Source organism: Doryrhamphus excisus, chromosome 7 (assembly GCF_030265055.1).
Source record: "Doryrhamphus excisus isolate RoL2022-K1 chromosome 7, RoL_Dexc_1.0, whole genome shotgun sequence".
NCBI lineage: Eukaryota > Metazoa > Chordata > Actinopteri > Syngnathiformes > Syngnathidae > Doryrhamphus > Doryrhamphus excisus.
The window spans coordinates 15,697,618-15,716,481 of NC_080472.1; the positions used below are offsets into that span (position 1 = coordinate 15,697,618).

The 18,864-nt window shown below is 38.4% G+C and overlaps 1 protein-coding gene across 4 annotated transcripts in view; it reads left to right on the forward strand.

Moving 5' to 3' along the window:
- Positions 1-3,757: 3,757 nt before the first annotated feature.
- LOC131131891 (copine-8) overlaps positions 3,758-18,864 on the forward strand; it is a 57,739-nt gene continuing 42,632 nt past the window's right edge. For all 4 annotated transcript variants that reach the window (XM_058076900.1, XM_058076902.1, XM_058076903.1 and 1 more), the window contains exon 1: positions 3,758-3,962. In XM_058076900.1, coding sequence (XP_057932883.1) covers positions 3,865-3,962 — 98 coding nt within the window. In that variant the 5' untranslated portion in view covers positions 3,758-3,864. The remainder of the gene's footprint in view (positions 3,963-18,864) is intronic.

The window sequence follows — 18,864 nt, forward strand, 5'->3', positions numbered from 1 at the left end:
ATTATATCCAATTTAAGCTTTCAAGTCTGCTCATTTTCAAACAGGTGCGGAATTGTGCATTCAAACAAACATGATGTTATGTAATATATGCATACACAGATACTGTAAACGCTGCAGTGTATCAGTTACTGGAGACCAATAATTGGCCCTATGGGGTGCATTAGTGTAAATAACAAAAGTAATCTGTACATGTAAACATATTTTTCAACTCCTGCCACCGTGAATGGAGATGATGAGTTGCTGCTATTTAGTGTGTATCATTAGAAGCTGAATAAATCTTTTTTTCTTTTTTCGTTTCTTCTACTCATGAAGCAAAAGATGCAAAATGGCCAAAGAGGCATGCAATTAGGCACCAGTTAAAGATGCAAGCAGGAGGTGGACGAGGTCAATATCCACCTCTCTTGGTCTTCTATCTCCCGACTGAGTGAATCCTGCGGCTAAAAATACCCACGCTGCTGCTTTATGGCCAGAACTGATGAGGCATGATAGTGCGGCTTGCTCACTTAATGCGCTCACAGCTAACCATGTTCCCCCCTTTGGCGGATCATCACACAGATTATTGGAGGAGAAATGTTTTTGATATGCCTGTAGAAGTCTTTAAGTGTGAAATGACAGGGTACTTCCCTGTGGCTCATTGGCAAAATTGATATATCAGGAACATAAGATGGAGTATAAGTTGTAAATGTATGACAGAAAAGTGGGAATACTATGAGAATGAAGTTCTAAGTTTAAGACAAAGATGGAAATTTATGAGGAAAAATGTTGTTCATTTACGAGAAAAAAGATGTAACATAAGAATAAAGTCGTACATTTGTGAGAAAAAAAAGTTGGAATATTACAAGAATGAAATCGTACATTTACACGAAAAAAAAGTTGTAAATTTGCTAGAATAACGTAACTTTACAACAAAGAAGTCGTAATATTATGAAAATAAAGTACTAAATATATGTAATATGAGAATAAAGTTGTACATTTAATAGAATTAGTATGCAAATTCATGAGAAAAAAGTCTGAATATTACAAGAACGAAATTGTAAATTAACTACAAAAAGTTGTACATTCACCAGAAAAAAGTTGTAAGTTTGCTAGAAAAAAGTTGTAGATTCACGAGAATGAAGTTATAAATTTAAAAGAATAAGTTAGTTAAAAAGTCGTAAATTTACGAGAAAAAAGGTTGTATATTTACGAAAAGAAAAGACAGAATATTACCAGAATTAAGTTGTAAATTTACGAGATAAAATCGTGAATTTACAGGAAAAAAAGTTGTAATATAAAAATAATGAAGTTGTAAATTGACTAGAAAAAAGTTGTAAATTCATTAGAATTAAGCACATTTCTGAGAAAAAAAAATCGGAATATTACAAGAATGAAGTTGTAAATTCACTAAATAAACTAGTGAATGTACAAGAAATAAGTCATAATATTATGAGAATAAAATTGTAAATGTATGTGAAAAAAGTCATAAATTTAAAAGAATAAAGTTGTAAATTTACGAGGAAAAATTTAGAAAATTATATAAATAAAGTTGTACATTTACATGAAAAAAGTTGTAAATTTACTGGAAGAAAGCAGTAAATTTACAAGAATAAAATTGTATATTTATGAGAATAAAGTGGTAAATGTACGAAATATTAGATTTTACTTTTTGCCAATATTTACTAGCATTATGGCCTTCATGCTAAGGGTCTAATAATTAGACCCCTAGCAACTCGCTTGCTAATTGTGTGTTTGTTTTCTGCCTGCCATGATCTGGATTTGGCATTCATTGTGTGGACTGTCGTATGAATGCACGACAAATATAAATGGCAGGCGATGTCCATATTTATGAAAATGCACTTTTGCATGTAAAAGGAAGAAATATACTGCATTGTTGGGTATGCTGAAAGGCATTATGAATCAATATGTGTACAGTACGTCCCTCTGGCGAAGAGAGATGAATGGAATTCCTAGTATGGTCGTGTGTAATAATTGTGCCATTTATTCCAAACTAATGACCTCATGTATTATGCATGTCCGTGGAAGCAACTGCTGAATTATTATTCAGCGGTTTGATCATTGCTACGGCATTGTTAAATATGTTTTCCATTGTTTGCCTTTGGGCGTCTGCTGATGTTTGTGTTTACATGCCCGCAACCGTAACAGTTATTTGCGTTTTATAGCAGTTAACTTCTTCTCACACTTAAACGTTTGTCAGCTACTTTACTGTTGACACAATTTGTTTGCTGTCTTTTTTGACATTGTATACATGGTGTCTCTTTTTACCTTTGTCAAGTATTTCTTTTGATTTTGTGTTCATTTAGCCATTTAATAATAACAAAAAATAATCTGAATACATATTCTATGTAAATTTATCAGTATTTATTAGTGTGATAGCATCACATTGTGGGCGCACTTCTTGCTAGCTGTTAGCATGGTAGCTATTAGCATTGTTAGCATTGACATTGTTGGGGGTGTTCTCATAAAATTAAAATAGGCGGCAGTTAGGACTTTACATACATAGTATTAGTACTGGGAGATATGGACCAAAAACGATATATTAAGGTTGAATATTTATTTATTTTTTTCCACAAAGTGAGTTAAGACAAATCAAAGGTAGAACTTGTGCTAAATAATTGTCACTGGACATCCGTTTCAGACGTTTTTTTTCCAGTGTTGCATCGGGGACCATATAGCAGCAATGTTTTCCTTGAATGCAACGGCCGACACCACACACATTCCTCAGATTGGTGTTTGTGTCAAGTTTTAAGGTGGTGAAAATGATTTTTAATGCTCTGGATTCGAAGTTGCGCCATATTAGAAAGTTACTGCTTATTCCCTTCCGCGGCAGCCTGTTTGTTAGCCTCCGGGCTTCTGCTCCGCCCCTCCTTCCTCCTGCACGAGGGCATGATGAGGGCGATACAGCGCAAATACAGTCTATTCGATATCAATTATATGGTTGATTTTGATACCGTGCCTAAAGTACATATCGATATATCAAAAATGTAGTGTAATAAGTTAATAACCAAAAGCATTGATTATTTTAGGAATTACATTGAGGTTTGGCACTTTAGCAGCCACCTGTTGAAGCAAGAGAAGTTCTCATCATTCAGAATCCCACAAGCAAAGTCGGTCTCAAACGCCCCGCCATGAAAAATCTACACTGCAATTTTTCAAGTTTCCTTTTATTACATGTTAATAATAATATTACATTATAATACATAATTTGAATAAAAATCCACAGTGTAACTAATACAGATATTTCTGAAAATAAACAGACGACAACTGAAAAATATCAATCTCATCGATCCAGTACTACTGTGATCATCAGTCCACCTTTCACATACGGGGGGCAGGTGATACGGAAAATATTGGTATCGATTCCGATACCACTTGTATACAGGACCGGTTTTGCTTCTCTTTTGAAGGTCATTGAATGAGTTTGTCTTTCATTTAAAATGAAAAAAAGTAAAAACAAATGTAACAATATAATCAAAAAGACAGGGTTGGATGGAGGCGATTGATTGGGCTGGAGCGACCCCTGAAATAAGAACAATATCATCAAAATAATGGGACTAGCCAAATAAACTCAAAAACAAAAAAAGCAAAAACTACTGGTTTACTATAGTGATACCAATCACTATCCAACATGAACAAAAAACAAAATGACACAGACGCTGAAGAGAAGTGGTTCCAATTTTATACTGCCATGATTATTGGTATCTCTATGATTGACATCGGGATCGGCCCGCCCACTTTAGCTGCACTTCATGCAGAGAACGCTCACATTCCACTCGATCATTCTCCGCCGTCCCTTTCAGAGGGAAAAGGGGGCTGGGCAAGAGTCGACAGGAGGGGAAGTGTCAAAGAAACCTTTTTTTTGACAACATGAACAACAGTTTCTTGAACATGGCGTCGATCGGCGACCTCGACCCGCTGAACGCGTCAATCCCTGCCACCAAAGTTGAAATCACAGTGTCCTGCAGGTAGGAAAATGTTACTTTTCCCAACGACTTTCGACGGAAAACTATTAAGTTTCGGTTGTCTCGTGATCTGATCTGCTGTACCGAAATGTCACGTCGGTATGCCATTTATGTCAGCTTTCGTTGGATGTTTTTGTTAACACTTTTACACCAAGAGGTTATATTGTACATTTTGAAAGTTGTATCACTTTAACGACGAATACACGACTAGTAATAAAATGGTCGAGCTGTAGCCAACACTGATGACAGACAACTGTTTCCATGCTAAAATGAAAGCATAAACTAATTGCGTGATGTCAACAAGCCGTGTTTGATAACTTTAAGCGAGTACGTGATATTTGTCATTTAAAGAAGCACTGCCTGACTTGAACATGTCAGGTTATTTTCCACAACACAACACATTGGCATATGTTTGGCATAGTAAATGTCCTCCCACGCAGATATAGACATGTGAGTGGGTGTGTTGTCTGACATGATGAAAAAAGACAGCCTGGCTGCTGTGTAGTTCACCTCCTTTGAAACATGTCTTTCTACTCAGGGAAGGATCTCCTTTGCAAAATTAGGCATGATGAAAGAGCTAGAATGGTCACATAGTTGAAATGTAAAATTATCATTCTTTCTACTACAATGACAGTTGCTTAACATTGGTTTTTGACTTACTTCCATCGAATGTCTGACTCAAACCAAAACATACTTGTGATTTTTCCCAAAGAATGAATGTAAACTCAATTCATCTGTTCCACAAATGGGAACACAAAACGGAATAGTTTTAAGTGCAGAAAACAATTGGAAATTTACATACAGTAATTCCTTGTTTATCATGGTTACCTGGTATGTGACATTTAAATATAAATTGAATATTTTCATACTTATGGCATGATAAAACGTGGTAAACCCTGGGCCCAACCCGTTGTACTTGTAAGTGTGGCCAAAATGTGGGGACGAGTACCCCCTCGGTATGGATTTGGGAGCATGCAGACACTATGTAGCACTTTTAGTGCAGGAGGAACTTTTGTTGTGTGCGGGGCTGCGTCAGAATCCAAATGTTGTGTCACGTGTCAGTGTTTGCGCTGTGCTTGAAACCGGCGTTGTGCACACTGATATCACACGATCTCCTCTCCGGGCAGAGAAGAGGGAGTCTTAGAAAGCAGCGGATGTGGCCGGAGGGACCCAGCAGAGGTGAATAAACCTGCTTTTCATTCAGGTTTGTAGTTGATAATGTGAGAAGACTAGAAATAAACGCATTGCATGTTGTTCATGTTCTGGTAAAACAAGCATATTGGCTTTGTTTGGCTTAAAGTAAGATATGAAAATAAATATTAAAAAAATAAGTAGCTTTCACAAGAAAAAAACTGACCCCTAATATAGTGTGTTGTACATTTAAACATTTACACTGCATGTGGTATTGGCCGATTTCACTCATGGATTATCGGTATCGTCATCACAGAATCCTGATCGGAACATCCCTAGTATTACCCAATATAGTCGGTCCAATCAGAGTGTGAGTTTAAGTCCCATTCGGGCTATGGCCGGAACAGTAGCTGTTATTATTATTATTATTATTATGTTATTATCATTGTGCCTGTTGTTTGGCGGTCTCCTGGAACAAATACTGACACCTAGTGGCCATTTAGAATACTGCATTCACATGCTGTGGTTTCAGTGGCTTGTAGTGTTTTTCTATTTTAGTGCATGTAGCCATTTTTATGTTGGAAAGTGATTAATTTTGGGGAAAAAATTTCTTAAGTATACATAATTTTTGATTAGCGCCGTCATCTACCATGAAACAGCAATCATTTATTTATTAATTAAGTCAATTAAGTAAATCCCAGCAATTTTTCAAAAGATAGCTCTTCCTGTACCGGCCATATTTTAAGGGCCATAGAATATTCTGTTCTCAGGCTCCACAAACATGGAACTTTTCTTTCGTCAGGAAAAAAAAAAGTTTTGTGTCTACCTTTTTCCGTTCTTTAGTAGCAGTCGAACATAGGTAGGTTTCAGGAAAAAAATCGGTACCCAACTACAAGAGTGGGAAAAGCAGTTATTTGTGAAAAGCTAAATTTCAAGCATAACTTTCACACACGGAAACATTTTCAGGTATTTCAAGTATTTTATTGTTTCAGCCTTTCATCCACATGGACGCGTGGCCGTCATATGACCAGAAATGAGCCAACATAATATCTAAATATTTCAACTGATATGACTCTCCTCACTCGACATTTTCCTTATATTTTGTTGTTTTTTACTCCAAAATAACTCACAGAAGAGGACAGGCTTATGTGTATGCGTTCTTTCTTCTATAGTTTGGTGTGTCACATGGTTTCATGTGTGTGTCTGTTTACGCATAGGTGTGCCATTTGAATTACATCGTTTTCACCCAGTGGGACTTAATATTTACTAATCCGACACAGTGTGGAGGCAACAACATTTACGTGTGGACAGGGCTTAAGTGAATTAGGATAAGTTTTCAAGGCGCATGCACAGTGGTTAGGAATCACTGGTTTACTGAATGTATGTTCCCAAGATGTAAAAGTGCCAAAGGTACAAAATAAGTATTTTGTGAGAACTCCCCATCATAGAACATAAGAGGAAAGGGACATTCATTCATTTGATGACTGTATATGTTTTTATTCTCAGAGGTTCCACCATAGCTAAAAATTCATTAATTCATTAATCCGGGGTGCTGGAGACCATCCCAGCTGTCTTGGGGCGAGAGGCGGGGTATACCCTGGACTGGTCGCCAGCCAATCACAGGGCACATATAGACAAACAACCATTCACACTCACATTCATACCTATGGACAATTTGGAGTCGCCAATTAACCTAGCATGTTTTTGGAATGTGGTAGGAAACTGGAGTACCCGGAGAAAACCCACGCATGCACGGGGAGAACATAAAAACTCCACACAGAGATGCCCGAGGGTGGAATTGAACTCGGGTCTCCTAGCTGTGTGGCCTGTGTGCTAACCGCTTGGTCGCTGTGCAGCCAAGGGACATTCAAACAAACCAAAAATGAAAGTAAACGCGTTCAACTCATATTCTCTCACAGTTTTATTTACATTGTCATTGGTTTCTTCTGATACCTGATAATCAGGACTTGGGTTTCGTCAACGTGAGGATGAATCTATTCCAGTACTTCCTGTACAGTCCTAAACAGAGATGCATGTCAAGATAGATGCAACATAACACAGCGTTTACAAGTTAAGTATAATGACCGGCGCATTTTTCAAACTCAATCAACAGAAATAAACCAAAAATAATCGAGAAAGTCAAAACATATGGGATGCTTGCTCAAATAGAGACATGTCATATAATTGGTGTCCTGATCAGTTCATGTATGACATGAAGTAATGTTGGCATGTATAATTTGTCGGCCTAGTCGTAAGAATCATAGTATTATACACAGACGTAAGCCGAGTTTCAGTCTAATAAATTGAGTTTGTTGGGCTAATGAAATGAAAGGTCACCTTTTACTCATCATTAAGATCTTACTTTGTGTCTCATATGAGAAACTCTGCTGTAGGAATGTTTGCACTGTCATGTGTGATTGCAAAGCATTGTGTCATTTTCTACAGGTCCCACTGTAACGTCTTAAAATAACCATTGTTGTACCCAAGTGCATTTTTGCATTTTGTAGTAGAGAGATGAGATCATGCTGTGTTCCACCAGACTATATGAACATGTTTTGGCAGAGTTTGCTCATGTCTGAGTCACCTGGTTCCTCAGTCCCATCTAGGGAGGTGGGGAGAGGGGGACATCATCCACCCACCTCCAACCTGAGGCAGAGCTGAAATGCCAGCACTTGTGAACGCTCATGTCTATACAATATACTGTATGATGCATGTGGTGCGATACAATATCTCCATGGTTACTGTTTTTTTTTGTTGTTAAGTTTACGCATGTGGGCAGAAGAAGGGAGGAAGTGAGGAATCTTGGAAGTGAAGTATAAATGTGATCTGAAATGTAGTGTGTCACAAATGAGAGAGGAATTATTAATGTGTTAATATGTGCTGATCATGCCATCACATATTTAAGCCTGTGATAATTAGTGTGATCTCATGGAAAATAGTGCAAAAAAATGTGCTACTGAGTAATGCAAATCAAGTTCCCTGAAATGCTGCTCCCCAAAATGCCGTCACCTGTTTTGGGAAAACGTAATATAGTTTGCCAACACATGATGTGATCATGTCTGACATCCATACGCTGATTTGATATTCATAATTAATGGACTGAATGGCTGGGCAAGTGTGGATAGAGTGAGGGAGCATGGGCATGCTGCTTCAGACCTATTGACAAACCTCCTGGGGTACATCTCCAGCTCATGGCGATATTGTTACACAATCTCTAGTCATATAAGAGCTTGGCTTCCGCGGCAATGAGATGGAGACAGTTTTGCTGATCGATGGCCGAGACGCTAGATCAATGCACATTGTGTTACACTACAGAGGGCTTGCAGTTGTTTTGTTTGTACAGTTATGTGGAAAAACATAGGACTCTTCTTGTATTTGTCGGTGTGAGATACATCTTCTGATGATAATAATGGCATACATAATGTATTCATAATGGCATATATATTCAGAATCATGAAAATATGATGAACACAACCAGGAAGTGTTTGCGTTTGGTAAAAATGATAACATAGCTGTCAAATGGAAATGGTTTGATTTCATTTGAACATGCATCAGATTACAATTGAGCGCATCACATAATCAGTTCACAGTTCCACATGTCCAAAAGGAGTACGAAGAAGCAAAGCTTATTAAATCCTACCCCTCCATCTGGTACTTTTACAATCAGTAACTGTTACATTTGTTCACCTGCTTTCCGTAATACAGTTTAAGGTTTTTTGTTTTTTTTAAATAATGTACCTTGTACCGAAGTACGAGGTGATATGACCATACAATGACATAATGGGTACCATAGTAACTGTCAATATAGTGATATATATAGCACATCATGACTGGTTCAAGACTCTTCATCCTTGTATTTAGCAAACATCAACTGCTTGTATTGTTTCTTGAATTGTTGAAATTCTTGAAATTTTGAAATTTCTTGAAAGTTGATTCCACATACTGAAATGCTATGGCTTTTTAACGTAGTCCTAGCATAGAAGTGTTTCAAATTTAGTTCTTCCCTGAGATCATATTTCTCCTCTTTTGTAGAGAAGTACTGGATGACATTTTTAGGTAATTGGTTGTTTTTAGCCTTATGCATTATTTTAATTGTTTGAAGATGAACTATATCAGCAAGTTAAAGTATTTGTGATTTTAGAAATAAGGAGTTGGTATGTTCTCTGTAGGCGGCATTATGAATTATCCTTACTGACCTTTTTTGCAGTACACTAGACGAGTGAAGATTGCTTTCGTAGTTATTACCCCATATTTCCACACAATAAGTAAGATATGGTAGAACCAGAGGGCAATAAAGAGTGTGGAGTGATTTCTGATTGAGAACAAATTTTGCTTTGTTCAATACTGAAATATTTCTGGCCACCTTATGTTGTATATTTGTAATATGAGGTTTCCAGCTCATATTTTCATCTATTGTGATCCCGAGAAATTTATTTTCGTTCACCCTTTCAATATCCACACCGTCTATTTGTATTTGCTGGTGCGTGTCCTTTCTGCTGTTACCAAACAGCATGATTTTAGTTTTACTTAGGTTCAAGGACCAATTAATTGGATAGTGGATTAATCATCAATTACTCAATTAATTTCTGCAGCTCTAACGATACCCATCTATGAAATGAGTCAGGAAACAGTATGGAATTTTGGTGGTGTTTTCTCTGGTGATCCCTGACGGTAACCCTTGTAAATAGGCTTTACTGTAATTCACCAAAGAACTAAAGCATCAGTGGAAGACAACAAGCGTTTTGTGTTCTCCTGTTGTGGCAAGGGGCTGTTTATTTCATAGAAGGAGCTTTGTCAGAGGAAAAAAGGAGCCTTTTGTTCTCTTCCATGGCAGTCACATTGGCACGGAGAGCTCTCGGACTGTAATGTGTCCAGATCCACCCTTTGCAGATGATTGAAGGGTATGTTGCAGATATTATCATTACAATGGAGTTGATGTCATTTGCATTACGAGAATAAAAAGGAAAGAACATCCATCCTTTTTCTCTACTGCTTGTCCAAGTCGTGGGTATGTTGGAGCCTATCCCAGCTGTGTTCCGGTGAAAGGTGGGATCCACCCTGGACTTGTAATCATTTTTCTAATTTAAGATATTAATTTCTGTGGTATTTCCGATTGTGGGCAATATCAGAAGCTATTCTTCACTCATAAAGCAAAGAATAAATTACTCCTTGCCTGTGTGCCGGGGGAGTTTGGTAAATAACCTCAAGTACAAATATTCCATCACAGTCATTGATTAGGCCCCCCAGACACGGGCTGTATGTGGACATACACACACACACACTCGTACACACAAAAGCAGTGCTTCTCATAAATCAAATGGGTGACTCACCTGCAAGGCTCAAAGTTAATTTTGAAGCTTGCGTGCATGCATCCTTTAATTAAATGGCTTTATGGGTATCTATCCTATTATATAAATGTTGCAGACTCTCCCATTGTCCTTATCGGATATGAAAATGAATACCTGCTCCAATAGGATAAACAGTATGCATGGAACGGAAGGGCATTTGTTTCCTCTAATATCACAGTTTCCATCTTCTGGATAAAACAAATAAGCAACCGTAAAATATGTTGCCTTACCTCAAAATATATACTTTTTAACCTAAAAAAATATTTACTATGTTAGCAATTGGAAAATATTCATGCATGTAAAACCAGCACCTGCATCTTGCAGCACCTTTTATAAAAAGAGAAATACGAGACTTTCTTTGAAGTGCATCTTGACAGCATATTTTCTTTCACACCACTCCTGACATGTTTTTGTGTCAGCCCCTACTCTCCTCTCTGACTTTCGCGCCACGGTTTTAGCAGTGTCAGCAAACTTTGAAGCTGTTGACAATAATAACACACTGGTTCTCAGATATTCTCTCTGGCGCTGTGGAAAATAAAGATGTGGTAAAAAAAGCCAGCGCTCTACAATATCAATCCATGCATCCATTTTCTATACCGCTTATCTTCATTAGGGTCGGCTCCACAATATATTGTTTTTAGGGATATTCCCATCAGGGTTTTTTGCTGCCGATACCGATCCCGATAATCCATGAGTGAAATCGGCCGATACGGATCACATACCTGCAGTGTAAATATTTATGTTTTTTTGTGAGAGCGACTTTTACAAAATGAAAATGTCCAAGAGCTACTCATATGCTTGTTTTACCAGAACATGAACAAAATGCTGGTGTCCATAACTCACATTTTGCTTTTCACAATGCATTTTTTTCAAGTTTTTTCACATTATTAAGTAAAAAATGAATGAAAATCAGGTTTGTCTGCCTCTGCTGGGGCCCCTCTAGCCGCATCCGCTGCCTTCTAAACCACAGATGCAGCCGACTCCCCTTTCTGTGCCCGGAGAGAAGACATGCCGGCTGAAATCTATGTGCACAACAACAATCATTCACAACACTATCAGTGGAAAAAGGACGGTATCGACCCATACTGATCGGTGGCCTAATTGTTTTATATCAGATTGTTAGTTTACATGATTAAAGTAGAGATGAATGCAAGGTTGTGGGCTAATCTCCCGGGAATATCCAGTATAATTTACTCATTCACTGTTTAACATGAATCCTGTATGCTTTTAAACAATCTGTCATTCATTATTTTTAAGTGAATTCTGTAAAGCCTACTTGTGAATTTTAAAGAGAGGCCAAATCTTAAAACGAGGTCACAATTGTTACTGGCCTGAAGGCTGCAGCAACTGTGTTCCTAATGGATTTTCTATAAAACTGTGCCAGCATATTATCTTCAGCCATTTTATCTTGCTCCTGCACTTGTCTTTTAATGCCAGCTATTACTAAAAACAACAATTACGTCAAAATTGATTTCTGAGGACAAGTGTGGTCTCACAGCAATGAATCCATTATTCGATTGCTTATCTCCACACCATGAAGACGGAGTCGGTGTTTTATATTTTGCTATGATTTCATGTAGCGTTACCCCAGGATACAAGGACATGGTGGCAGGTTGGTTCAATAAAGCCTTTAATCAACAAAAGATAAGCTCACACGGAGCGGTGCGACACACAAAAAAGTACATAAAAGTACCAAAACAACAGACGATTCGACTCAGGTCTTCCTGGGGCCAACATGCTAACCACTCACATCCTCTAAATGTTAAAAACAATCAATATTTATCTTTTTTAGCGAACTGTACTCACTATCACTATCATCTGCTTCTACAGACTTTATTCCATTTATTGTTTTGACTTGTCAACAAAATGTCACGTGACACCCAAAGGAAATGTTTCACCCACTTAATACTGATTGACGTTTGATGAAGGGATAGGCAGTACTTTCATCTCTGCAAACACTGTTTGTGCAAACACTGTACAAAATACACCCTGCTGCATTTAAGCAGGGAATTTTCCACAATACAAGCCTCAAGCTTACCATGCTAATATGTGTTCCCTGAAACTGTAGACCAAACCTGTCAACCCTCCATTTTTTTTCGTGTAGCCCTCCCATTGAAATAGATTCCTTATTGCCCATTTAACTTTCATAATTTTTTTAATGATGGTTTTGCATCCACAACCCATCCACAAATGTAAATCTCTGTGACCTATAGATCTCAGTGTGGTTGGACATACTATATCACTGTGTATTAACTGGCCTAAAGGAAGCATGTACCGATTGACCAATAGGGGCCGCAGGTTGAAGACAAGACAGTGCTTCACAATTTTTAGCTATCACGTCGCCTTACTTATTACTAACATCATTTACACGCATTCTTAAGGTTGTGCAATGACATAATTGGTACTTTATAACTGCTATAACCTACAATGTCCAAGGACAAACTCCTGTTGACTGAATTGATAGAGAAAGGATTGCATAACGGTCAAACAACTACAATCTAATCTTCTTTAGATTGAGTGTTTTCTGTCAGATTCCCTTTAACTATCTTGTGGCCCCACTGGACTTCATAGCATTGATTTTATTAAAGATTTCACATCTTCTCTCGCTGTTTCGGCTACATAACAACGACAGAAAATCTGTATCTAGTTGGTGCATACTTTGCATAAAGAGTGGAAAAGGAACGACTGTACTTCCTGGTCTCAAGCTGACCGATCCACTCTCTATTATCTATTAAAGGCAGCTCACTCCTCCTCCAATCTATGGGATGGGATTGCATTGACCTTATTCGCCCTCAAAGAGCTCACATAATAGCCCTCTTTTTGAAGACAAGACTGACAACTATCACTCCGAGCAACGTTGGGGGGCGCCCACTGAGCACTCTGTTCATCCACAGCTAAAAGCACAAAAGGATTTGTGGAAGTGTGTGTGACAACACCATGGTCGACTATTCCTGTCTGTTTATATGTGGTTCCTAGCAGCAGGGAGCTCGCTTGGTTTTGATTGAGAACACCGAGGTGGCAGCAATCAGCAAGACAAAGCTATATCGAAGGAACCTGTTCAAGCTGCCTTGAATGGATGTCTTCATTCGGTGCACCGGACTTGTCTTACATTTGGAGTGTGTTCATGTGAGTTTTGTAAGTCTCGCAGGCTAAAATAGTGGTGTGTGATCTGGTTGAGTCAAGGCAGTAAAGATTTATGCACTGTGAGGAAATTGCAATCGACCTCCATGCTTCTGTTGTTCTTTTCCTTCTGCTGGTTGAGTACACATGTCGTCATGCAGGTGCTGTGCCACATGGGACAAATTGCATTGTGTGTGTTTTAAGAGCGCTCACAAAACCTACCTTGGTCATACATCAAACTGTTGAGTTGTGGTGAGAAAATGGTTTGATAAAATCTGATGGAAAGACAAAGTCATTGCTCGGGGTCAAGGGCCACACATGGACACAAACACATGGACCCACACATGGTCACACACATGGACACACACACATGAAACACCCTGCCTGTGCACAGCACTTTAAGGGAAGAGGTGGTGGTTGTGTGCAGTTGTCTTACTCTCAAGGTCACACAGATGTGCTTTATTTTAAAATGCATGAAGAGCTATGCAAGGACATGCTTTTTACATTAGCAGCTAAAACGTTGACTCCCCTGACTCATATAGCATATTTTACAAATGAATGTAGCATGACTGTGCTTGTATCCTAGGTAAAACAAAATCAGTATTATATTCTGGGTATTCTATGCACCTTTTTTCCATTTCAGGATGAGTGGCACACTTTGGGGCCTGGTGCCTTCATGGGCCACATGGGCGTGATAAGTGCCACACAATGAGTTGGTCAGAGAACACACTTAAAAGTCAAATTTAAATAAATGGGGAAAAAAAGTTAATTTTATGTTAATTAAAATTGCCTACCCCAGCTGATTAATCTAATGGTAATGGTTTAATTTCATTTGAACATGCATCAGGTTACAATTGAGTGCATCACATAATCAGTTCACAGTTCCACATGTCCAAAAGGAGTAGGAAGAAGCAAAGCTTATTAAATCCTACCCCTCCATCTGGTACTTTTACAATCAGTAACTGTTACATTTGTTCACTTCCTGCTTTCCATAATACAGTTTAAGGTTTTTTTTTTCTTTTAATAATGCACCTTGTACCGAAGTACGAGGTGATATGACCATACAATGACATAATGGGTACCATAGTAACTGTATATATATATAGCACATCATGACTGGTTCAAGACTCTTCATCCTTGTATTTAGCAAACAGCAACTGCTTGTATTGTTTCTTGAATTCGCTCATTTTTGTGCATTGTTTGAGTTCCTTACTCAATCCATTCCATAGTTTGATTCCACATACTAAAATGCTATGGCTTTTTAACGTTGTCCTAGCATAGAAGTGTTTCAAATTTAGTCATTCTCTGAGATCATATTTGGATGACATTTTTAGGTAATTAGTTATTTATAGCCTTATGCATTATTTTTGCTTATTTTAGCTTCATGGTACGCCACAATCACGGACGTCACAAGTTTGGTTCATAAATGGTGGGGGCCCTTTGAGATGTTTTATTTTAGCCAAAATGTATCAAATTTTTTACCTTTTACACTTAATTTATCACATAGAGTGTGTACGTTTGTGACAATAAATAAATTGTCTATTAATTAAATGCAAAAATGTTCACATTTATTGCCGGAATACATCATTGGCCAATTTTGCCCAATATTCCAGAAATGGATGTAGCTTGTTTAACTTTTCCAATGCGATATCAGCTTCTGCACACATAGCCCTAAAACTGCTGAGCTTGGATGATTTTTAAAATGAAACATTAAAAAAGTCTCCAATAAACAACAACACTAAAAAAATGTTGACAAAATCAGAAATAATATATTACACAGGTCAACACAATTTGATTAAGTTCCAGAAACAAGAATGAAAAGCATGCTTTTTAGCTAATTTGAGGCTGCTGATTAAAAAAAAATGACACTGGCTTTGTCAGGTCATATTTTTTTCATGCATAAATTAATGTAAAACTGTGAAGATTAAGTGATGGATGAGGCATGAAAAAATGAAGCACAGAAGAGGAAATAAAACGATTTGGAACACAATTTTATGATAACACCTTCCTTCTTTTAGATGAGACGGAAGTGTTCAGCACCTGAAGCTCAAACTCTAGCAGTAGTCTGCTATCATACGGACATTCCATCTTCCCTGATACCTTTTTTCCATCACTTGGAGAAATCTTGCCTTTCGACAACTGCGCTAAGACTGCCAAAAGAAGTGAAACTCACACAGATATAATATCACTCCTGCTTCTTGTGAAATGAACCGGTGAACCAATGCAAATTGAGGAGTTCCAGCAACAATCTGGCTTTCACAGTTGCAAATCTAGCCTGCAGAAGGCAGATTAGAAACTGATTTTCTTTGCTTTTTGTGTATGCTATATGGCATTTTTAATCTTTTTAGAGGTAGTGAGCATAAGATGACCAAAAATGAAGGTCTGTATTAAAAAAAAAAGATTCAAAATCAGCGCCCCAAAATTAACCAAGGAGAGTTTCAAAAATAGTGTAGAACAGTGTAAACATTTTGATGCAACAATTCACTATTCATAATTGACTTTTGCTATTACACACCATTACCTCATTGCCATGAACATGACATGAATCATATTCCACATGATTGACCATACATGCCAATCCCTATCTGTATGCATGTAAACGCCTCCAAGCATACAGACAAGCATTAGGAATGTTGCACGTCAAACCGCTGGTGACATTTCAGCATGTGGAAACTTCGATCACATTGAGAAGCTGTGACATTTTTCACTGATATAGATTAGCTCCCATAGGATGGAAAGGCGTTAGAAAAGACATCAAACCATAATTTTTTATGACATTTCGGTGGTGATACAGGTCCTTTGCCCCTTTTTAAATCACAAATGAATGATTCCGTGCCTGTCAAAAGAGCTTTTCCGATCAAAAGCTTGACTCTTGATTTGGCCGGTTTGACATGTGTGATGACTTCATGGACATGAAATCGGACTTGTACCTTTTTTTTTCTTTACAGTGAGCAGCAGAATGGAGAGAGAGAAAGTGGCCTAATGAAGTCATCTTCATCCCTCTCACATAAATGTCTGAATTCCTGCACGGATGCTGTCTAAGTCTTTCTGTCTTTCATGGGGAACCACTCCTGGCCTCAGACTGCATAGCCAAGCATGGAGTCATTTGGATTCCTCTTAAATTACCTGACATCCTTATAAACAAAAAGCAACACTCACACATAGAGAGGCTGCAATAATCAAAACAAATGATATTATTTATAATAACATGTAAAACACCTGAGGTATTTGGCCAGTGATGTGCTGATGACCCAAGGCCAGTCGAACTAAACTGCATTGAAAGCTGTGACAAAGGCAGTTAAGGTGAAATGCCATTGGTGCAGATGTACGCCGTACATGACGGATGTGTAGTTCGTTGCACACGTGAACTCCTGTGTGTGTGCCGAGATGTTCTCTTGGCTCTCCCAGCCCTTGTCAGGAAGAATTAGGGCAGCCCTCTTGGAGAAGCAGAGAGAAAACACAAGCTGCTGATGCTCCCCTGCAGTGTGTGTACGTGTGGTTGTGCAAGCGTGTGCTTTTCTTCACGCTCTGTAGCCGATGAGTTGGTCATCAAATAGGGGAGGTCGATGGAAAAAAAAAAAAGCGAACACAACGATTGTGAAATAAAAAAATTTAAAAAAAGTCGGTACTTTTGAGAGCATCTGAGCATGCCCAGTTTGGGCTCCGCATCTCCAAGAATTCCTTCTTTGTTGCTAAGCACGGTGATGATGCAGCAAAGACTAACTGAAGTGTACCCGCCTGTGACATGGAACTGTATCACACATGCCAGTAGAGTACAGAGTTTGGAACATTGTGTAAGGTGTGCTGTGATAACAGTGTGTACTTTGAAATGATCATCCATGTAAGTGCACTATTTTTAAACAAGGGACACAATTGGATGTGTGTATGATTATTTTCTGCTCCGGTTCCTTGAGTGGCAGCCAAGAAATTAGAGGACGAAAGTCCCATGTCACATATAAGGACATTTTTTTCATTGTTGTGAGAGCTGTGTTAATTAATGTCATACTTGATGGTGAATATGCTATTATCACTTTGCTTGATCTGGGATTGTGATAATGTGCTTTCCACCGCTGATAAAAGAGATATTGTCATGTATCATGCAGTAGGCCAGGCCATTTATCCATATTTGTTCATCAGAAGGTTGAAAAAAAATAAGCCATCCCATTCCGATACTGAATTTGGATATCTCCCAATTCAATGAATGAGTGTGAAATAGAGATTTGTTCCACTGGATAGTCATCAAATCGTGTACAACTGGTTCAGTAACACGCTGTATGTGTGTAACTGTTTTTAGTTCAGTGAGGTGCCACCGTCTCCATGGACTTATTCTTTTCAGGTCACGGTCAAAGTAACGGAGAGGGAGACAGACAAGGAAATAGAGAGAGAAAATCAGTGAATGTGAAGTATAAAGATAGAAAAATGGAGGCCGTTCTACCGTCTCTGAGAAAATCCCTTTTTCCCGTGAGGTAGGGAGCAGGAGAGGAAGAGGCAAGAGGTTTGGTGCTGTCGCGTCGTCAAGGTAACACGCCTTCAGTGGCACGACCCCTCAAGCCTTGTCCAGAAGGCAATCTGAATGTGTTTATTCATTTAAACATCGGAGGCTTCCTCATCTGGGGTGGAATGCTGGACAGAGAAACTAAACAAGAAATATGAAAAAGGTTGCTGAAAGATCATAGTAGAAATGTGAAATGCCGCCACATGATAACTGCCAGTCACATCAGTCAAGTCAGTAAGTTGCCATGGTAACTGTCCTGCTGTTATCGTGTGGCTTTGCAGTTGGGAGACACACTCAATTTATTATCCACCAATTATTTCTCATAATTAATGAGTTGTCATATGATTTTGAAGACCCTCCCTTAGCACGCCACTGTCTTGTCTGTCATTTATGTAACGCCGTTTTTCTTTTTTTTCTTTTTTTTTAATTCTCTGGGCCCTTTCAACTCTCACACGGGGGAAGGAAGTGTCTGTCAGAGTTATGGCGGAAATGTGCCAAGGGGATTACGCCGGGGTAATTTGTTCTACAGAATACATCACTGTGTTCATAAGACATTCAAAAGTACTTAATGACATACAGTAGATTCGGAATATGCACCTTGATGGATTGCCTATGTTATACGCATGGGGACAGTTACTTGGAGATTTTGATTGCTTGAATGTTCATAATCAACACCATGCAACCAGCTTTAATTTAGGTTGCTTCCTGAATGGACCGTCAATAATAACACAACACTCCAGCTGTTGACCTGTTAAGTGTATTGTTTGCATGAATTATTGCGTTAATAATTCCCATCATCTGCTCTTCAAGC